The 8,124-nt window shown below is 46.0% G+C and overlaps 1 protein-coding gene across 1 annotated transcript in view; it reads right to left on the bottom strand.

The window, feature by feature from the left end:
• Window positions 1-5,478: 5,478 nt before the first annotated feature.
• Window positions 5,479-8,124, bottom strand: part of CTSH (cathepsin H) — a 173,915-nt gene continuing 171,269 nt past the window's right edge. Inside the window, exon 12 of the mRNA XM_086957897.1 lies at window positions 5,479-7,378. Coding sequence (XP_086814023.1) covers window positions 7,303-7,378 — 76 coding nt within the window. The 3' untranslated portion in view covers window positions 5,479-7,302. The remainder of the gene's footprint in view (window positions 7,379-8,124) is intronic.

Raw genomic sequence — 8,124 nt, 5'->3', positions numbered from 1 at the left:
AGTTTCTCTGCTGCTTACCTGGATGACATTGCTGTCTTCAGTAACAGTTGGGAGGACCATTTGCAACATTTGCAAGCAGTTCTCCAGGCCCTGAAACAAGCTGGATTGACAATCAAGGCCAGCAAATGCCAGATTGGGCAGGGGTCGGTTGTGTACCTTGGACACTTGGTAAGTAGGGGGACAGTGCAGCCCCTGCAGGCGAAGATTGAGGCAATCATGGCCTGGGAACCCCCCAAGACACAGACTGAGGTCCGAGCTTTCCTGGGCCTCACAGGCTACTACAGTCGCTTTGTGAAGGGGTATGGCACTATTGTAGCGCCTCTCACAGAGCTCACCTCTAAGAAACAACCTCGACGGGTAGTTTGGACAAACACTTGTCAGCAAGCTTTTGAGAAACTGAAGCAGGCAATGTGTGCAGCACCGGTCCTGAGGGCCCCAGACTTCTCCAAGGAGTTCATTGTCCAGACAGATGCATCAGAACATGGCATTGGGGCAGTGTTATCGCAACTAAATGAAGAGGGCCTGGATCAGCCTGTAGTCTTCTTATCCAGGAGACTGCTTCCCCGGGAACAGAAGTGGAGTGCAATTGAGAGGGAAGCTTTTGCGGTGGTGTGGGCTCTAAAGAAGCTGCGGTCATACCTCTTTGGCTCGCACTTCCTGGTTCAGACTGACCACCGACCCCTTCGTTGGCTGATGCAAATGAAGGGGGAGAATCCCAAGCTGTTGAGGTGGTCCATCTCCCTACAGGGAATGGACTTCCGGGTGGAACATCGGCCTGGAGTGGACCACGCCAATGCAGACGGTCTCTCCAGGTATTTCCGCCTTAGTGATGAGGACTCCCAAGGGGATGGGTAGTTCTCCCCACTTTCAGCTGGGGGGGACGCGTGTTAGACCTGTCTGGCTTTTGCGTAGTCCCTCCAATTTATTATTTATTTTGTCCCCTTTTTGCCCCTCATACCTTTATTTATTTTTGTGACCACTAGCTTTTTCTAGGTGTTGGACAAGGGGATAGGTGTTCTTTCCCCCCCTCATAGTTTTTCACCTCAGGCCTAGAGGCCTTTTCTGACAGGGAATAGCTGGAGTCACAAAATGGTGGCTACCAACTGCCCTAACTGCCAAACCCAGAACCTGTCCCATAGAGTAGAATAGGGCGTTCCAGAACCTTCTGGTCCCTTCTGGACTCCTGAGGGTCAGCCTATAAAAGGCGGAATGCTGGACAGCCATTTTGTCTCACTGGAGAGAGTCAGCTGGAGGACAGGCTGTAGCTGAAGGTGGGGGTAGGATAGTCAGAGGGTTGACCTATTGATTCACCACCCTTCCTCCCTTGGGTTACCTGACCTGACCCTGCTGATTTGGATGGCAGGAGACCCAGGGCGCCTGACCAACCCCTAGTCTAGGAATACCGGGGTGTGAAGAGGAGAAGGAGACTGCGGTACTGCGGAGCGCAGTCCTCAGCCCAGTAGAGGGACTTGAGAGAGGCTTTTACTGAACAAGTGATCAGAAGGAATAGGGCTAACCTTGTGGCCCCCCTTTGTTCAGTTGCCAACTAAATCCTGCCCTGGTTGCAGTGACTTTCCCCTAGTTACAAAATCCCACAGAGTGTCATCTCTCACCTGCTGTGGACGACCCCTGACTGTGGAGAGGAGCCAACTTTGGAAGGGGCGGAAGCGGAGTGAAGCTGAGCCGTCTATCCCCTAAGCCAGCGCCTGGTGAGCCGCGCCGGATCAGTGGCTGAGCGCTGACTGAGGAGAGCAGCGGTCGCTGAGGGAGCGGAGGCCGGGAGAAGTCGGGCTGTTCCGCCCCTGTATCGGCGCCGATTTGGAGCTGTGGTAGCGAGTCCGAGGTGAGGAGCGAACCTAGAGGAATCCTTGCGGACTTCCGGTGGGCGGAGAAGAAGGGAGGTGCCGGCAGAGAAGCGTGGCCTCCGGAGTGGAGACACTCGCTCCTCGCGCATGCCTAATTGAGCGCTCGGCTCTGTGAGGCGGAGCCGGACAAGAAGAGGAAGAGGCAGTGGCGCTCGTCTGCGCCAGTCCGTCCCCGCAGCGCCAGCTCCGGGATTGTGTGAGTGAGTCTTGGGGCATTGACGGCGGTGTCCGTGTGGGGGGACGTGGCATGACCGCTTTTCCCCGCGCCAGCACCGAGTGAGCAGCTGGCTGGGCGGGAGGTAGCGGACTGGACAGTCGCCGGCTGAGACTTCCACGGAGCCATCTGTCCCGGTTATCTGGAGACTTGGGCAATACAGCCTCAAGACAGTAAGGAGTGAGGGGGTGAAAGGGAAAACGGAGCACTCCCAGGGGTCAATCGTTTTAGGAGTAAAGAGAAGTGGTGTTCAAGAAATGGTCTTTCCCTTCTGAGGGAAGTTAGTTCTAGTACCCATAAAAAGTGCCCTGGCTCACTGTTCGTTTTCTCTTCCACTGTATTTCTTGAGGTGAGGAGTAACTTGTGGCACAAATCCTAAATAATTGCCAGTAAAGTTTGGAGTCTAATGTAATGAAATGTACTATTGATGTTGATTACTGATGCAAGTTAACATTGCTGAAAATATTACTACTGATTTCATGACAACTGCATGTACTGAGCTGTAGTTTTTCCAAAGACATAAGAGTAATGCTATTTCTCCTGACAGAATGTATAATACTAAACTGTGAATACTAAGAATAAGAGAACAGAGAATATTTTTATAAACCAGCTCATATTTTTACATACATTGGTGTAGTGTCATTTTTGTGTGCTATTGCGTGGATTTACTGCTGGGTGGTTTGCAACCTTCACACATGTGCCTTTAGGGAATGTGACCTACCCTAGGCCAGGCTACCTTAGGTGACCTGACATCCCAGGTTCCAACACTGGCCAACTGGAATGCAGCTGTATCCCCAGACCGGGCCTGGCTATGCAAATGCAGTCCTGTAATGGCACGTTCAGCAATTCGGAAGATGCCGCCATGCACAGGCCGACCACTGAAAAGTGATCACAGTCCTAACTGTGCCTTCGGCAATTACGGTGTCTCTGAATCGCAGTTCCCATCAGGACCCAATAGGAGAGATGTAGGGGCATCTTGCACCAGTGTTGTCCCAGAATGCTCTGCTTCTTCTGTGCACCCAGCCAATACTGGGGATGCACTGTCTTGCTCCTTCCTGGACAGTCTCTCCTCCTGCAAGGTTATGCAAGCTTTGTAGCTCTCTCAGCAGACAGTCAGGCTTATAGAAACTTTAGGACAAGTACACAGCCCCTCCAGCTAGCGTGCGAGGTTTCAGGTGATGTTCCTTCACCTCTAGACCTCTAGGAGAGTGGCTGCCAGACAGAGAGAAATTAGCATCTTACTGTTTCTAAACCTTTTTGTCACTGGTTCCATCCTAATTTGTGAACTGGTATTCTCGTCTTCATCTGTGATTTTCTGCACATACTCATATTTGATGCCCCAGATTAAATCTGTTATTTGTGGACAATGGGCACTGACTGCTCACTGACAAATATGAAATAAATACGTTTCTCCAAGAGTTCCAGAGACACCAGTGTGAAATAGAGTGGATTTTGTTTTTCATCATAATTGTTTTATTGATGCTGGTATATCAGGAGCTAATTGACTGTTAAGATTAATAACTGGAAGACTAAACAGTTTTTTTCAAAGGCTGCAATTATGTTTGATGAGTTATCCGAAGTAAGCAGATACTCCATCCATCCGAGATCTGACCACTGCAGCTTCTCAGCTCCTACTCCTGTTCTTTTTAATCAACACATTCTTATTCTGAAGAGGTCAGCACATTACAATTCCATGCTATGCATTCCAACATACAACAGAAGCCATTTTCTATTCCTAGCTTTTCTGTTTATAGCATGTTACATTGCGGTGCTGGTAGGTGTGCTTTTAACTCTTTCATTATGGGCTTAAAACCTCAGTATGGTTAGTGCTGTTGCCAAATGTGTTTTACATGACATGGAGCTACTTGTCAGCTGTATTTTACATTTTTACTATGTCTTCGAGTCCATTAAAAAAATTGCTTGTTTCACACACTAAACCAGAAGTGAACTCTGCTTTTCTTTTGGGAGTTCACTCTTTCCTTATACAGTAAAACAAGCATTGTTCTATCGTTTGTGCAATATAGACTTTTAGGTGAAGCTTCGCAATGCAAAGGTATAACATGAGCACTAGTGTAAAGCCATAACCTCAATATTTAACTGAACCCCAATATTTTGGTCACCCAAAATTTACCTCTGGTGATTCAGCTCCAGCACCCTTTGTGCTTGCAATGAATCACCACTCTCCACGACATCAGGCCCACGACAATTAACAGAATAAATCAAATAGTAACTGGGACCACTGAATAACTGAGTTCTAGATGTATTAAAAAAAGTTTTATTCCAAAAATCTCAAAATAGGCAATACAGAGAAATGCCATAGAGGTTCAGATGGTGAATACAGAATCACAATCAAATAAAGTCCCATCAATCTTGTAAATCTCTCTAAAATTTAAATGTCAGATTCGCATGTAACCTTGACACCATTTTTAAAACAAGCATTGGCATAGCCAATAGGTCTTGCCTTTGGGACCTTATAAGTGTTTAGCCATGCAACACTTGATGTTGTTGCACCAAGGATATTCTGCTGGATAACTAAACACTTATAAGGTCTCAAAAGCGAGACCTATTGGCTATGCCAATGCTTGTTTGTCTTGCCTACACAGGCAATGAAGCCTATCATCATTGTAAGTAAAATCTTTTGCATATTTACCAAATTGTTTGGGAAAATGTTATCTGAAAATAAATATCGCAAGTGAAGAAAGCCATGGCGGTCTGTAGTATCCCAAATTTAAATAATAGGAAAATAACCACTATTGCTGGCTAACCTTAACAAAGACTCAGTTGGCCCAATTCACTGAAGGACTTATGGTTCGTAAAGTTACAAGTGTGGAGTCTCGCACTCGGGCGGAATCTGTAGAACTCAGCTCATGGCAGAGATTGCGCCCCGAGTGCAGAGACTACTCACTCCTAACTTTATGAGCCGTAAGTCTGTTAGTGAATCGGGTCCTAAAAGCGTCATGGGCTGCTGCTACCAGAATATGGCTCCAGCGTTCAGCTGCAATGGAAGTGAATGAAACCGAGGTTTAAAGCAATATGTCATGATGAACACAGGCGGGTGGGTTAGGGCTTTGGCACCAATAACTAAAATTGTATTTTATCACGAGAAGTTAAACACAAAAGAGCAGATGAAGCATTTAAATATGAAAAGGAGCCCATAGAGTACATCGTAATAAAATGTGTTCAGGTGTTTGTATTTTATTATCGATATCTGTAAGATTGCGCACGGCAAAAAGGCAGTGGGTGGGATCAGACCGAAAATCTCGTTAAAGGTTCACCATGCAAAAAAATTTTTTATAGAAGATAACACGAAACCTGCTTTGTTAGAACTTAGTTGAGAAGAAGTAATTTAATTATTTGTTGTGCATGAACTTTTGAAATAACTTCAGTGACAGCGGCATACAGATTTACCACAAGTGCATTGTTTATTGTTTCATCGAGGCAGCAGTGCAGCCTTTCATACCTGCAAATAAAAGCATCCCTAATTTGAATATCTCTGCTGTTTAAAATGTTACACTTAATTAAATATGTCAAGCAAACCTAGGCAGGGAGGTAGAGGCATCAAAAAGACAAGTAAGAAAGAAAAAAATACACAGATTGGACAACGAGCCTTGGCAATAAAGGGGACTAGTTTGTGTGTAGATGTGCACAAGCAAAATGACGTCACTCACAGTGAGGAGATCTGGTGATAGCAATGGGCTGACCCACCGAAATGTGAATGACAACTTAACAGACCAATAGGTGCAGACCAAAGGCCCAAAGCCCTCAATGTGTGTCTAGCTGTGTCACACCTATTCTCACACTGCAGGCCCTTCACGGGCACCAGCCTGTCATTTTGGGACAGTGGGTGTCCAATTATTCCAAAAAGTCTGTCTGTCCCAGTTTTATGCCATGTAAAGAAGGCATGGGAAGTGTTTACTTTGCACTAAACCAAGGAACTGATTTAGAGATGGGTGATAATGGAAAGTGCCAAATGTTTTTTTGGGGAAAGTGCTAACAATGAGGAGAATCCAATCGTGGCATATTCTTCACCATAGATATGCAATTCATTACTTCCCAGGTGAAGCCTTTATCACTCTAAAGTGGGTCAGTGCATGGTAAGTGCTTGGACATCCATTTTTCCACTTATATTTGTGGATGGCCATTTTAATACAAATGGTAGATAGTGATTCAGTACGCCCCAAGTACTTCTACTCTGACTTTTATGTTTATAACTTTGACCAAAACATTAATTTTTATTACTTTGATCTGACCTTAACTTAACCTCACGAATCCTTCGTCCTGGTCATTCGAGAGTTTAACTCTTACACCCAAAGTAGCTGGGACTGGAGTTAGAAGCGACCTACCCTATCAAGGTGAAGTCATGGCCAGTGTATGTAGTGGGGGTCGGGGTGCTGACAGACCTCCATTGAGTCACCGCTGCCATATTGCACACACGTTTTTACAAAGTGCCTTGAAATTTTTCAAAAGTGCTTGTCAAGTGTATCAACAACAACAGGCAAGGAGGTGTCCGGAGGCTGAACAGAAGTAAAAACAAACGTTTTTTAACAAAGAGGAATCACAGAACCTCTTTTCCTTTTTAGATATAAACTTTGAGAGTTGTACATGTCTAGAAGCAGACTGGCCTACAAGGACAGTGAGAGATTTCCCAGCAGGTCAGTGATTAAAGAGGGCAAAGGCAAAATTCTTGAGAAATCTATCAAGTCTGATATGTGCTGAACTGTCCCATCCATGTCTTAAAAGCACCCGCATGACCTGACTGATCTGCCCTGGCCTTACCACGTCACCGGCTTGTTGCTGGACTCCCCGGTCACTGGTTAGGCCACCCTGCCTCTGGGCTTATCCCCAGAGAGGAGAGAGGGCTCATGCTTGACTCTGACAGCTCTGTTCTTGGGCCCTGTCCTGCCGTGCCTGCATGCAACTTGTCCAAGAAAATCTTTTTTCTAAAACATAACATCCAATTAAAGTTACTTAAAATTCACAGTAACAGGTTTCCCTCCAGTGCTGACCTGAAATGTTCTTCCACCCATAACTGGCTGAGCAAGGAGGAGAAGGCACTTGTGTGGGTCTGTCTGGGCCGTGATGTGATTTACACGACAGTGTGCATTATAAGCTTTCAATCAATGAATCACATTTCCAGTTTTGTTATGTCAAATGAAAGCAGTAAGAGGGATCCTGAGATAGTGAAAAGAGGTCCTTTTCCTCTCCTGTTCCAGTCTATCCGGGTTACACCTGTGGGACAGGGTACGAGGCGCAGGTCGCGAGGCCGCACATGTTACTTCCACGCTCTATGTTGAAGTACCTGGAAGAAGGAAGGATGAAAAAGGAATGAGTGAAAACGGGAAAGCATAGCGTGAACAAACTGCTGCTTCCTTGTAAGGACTTGCAGGCACCCACACAGAGTGGCATTACAGCCCCTGCAGGACACTATGCAGGAACTCAGACACTTGCACGTGATGCACTGATGGGCACTGATAGTGTGGCAAAACATTTCTTTAGATACATGACATCTTGCTGAAGCACTGTGAATTGGCATAAAATACAATAACAAAAGAATAAAGACACCATAGGGCTTATTTTCAAGCCCCTTGCGCCACTTTTGCGTCATTTTTAACATGGGAAAAGTGACGTACGGGTGTCGCAAGGGGCTTGTAAAAAAGCCCCCCTCTATCCTGCATTTGTGTCTAGAAGCCTACGTTTGACGCAGTGATGGACATTTTGTGCTCCTTTGTGGCATCCTGCACTGCAAATCTCCCTGCTTGCACTTGGCACAGTGAAGCACAAGGCTGCCTATGCTGTTTAATGCTGCAGTGTCTTGTACAAAACACACATTAAAAGCCGTGGGAGATACTGTACCAAAGTTAGGGGGAAACCACTCCAAGGACAGAAAAATAGATGGAGTCCCATAAAGATGTTTCCATGGTTAACTTTCCATCCCACCACATCTTTTCTACCTTCTTCCAAGACCTGATTACTATTGTGGTTGTAGTGGATCTTGGGCCCATTCATCCACCCCAACAGAGAGGTCACAACCAGATAGTTACAGGG

Source organism: Lissotriton vulgaris, chromosome 2_1 (assembly GCF_964263255.1).
Source record: "Lissotriton vulgaris chromosome 2_1, aLisVul1.2, whole genome shotgun sequence".
NCBI classification, from domain to species: domain Eukaryota; kingdom Metazoa; phylum Chordata; class Amphibia; order Caudata; family Salamandridae; genus Lissotriton; species Lissotriton vulgaris.
The sequence above is the reverse complement of the archived record's forward strand: the minus strand, read 5'-3'. Positions and strand labels throughout refer to the sequence as shown.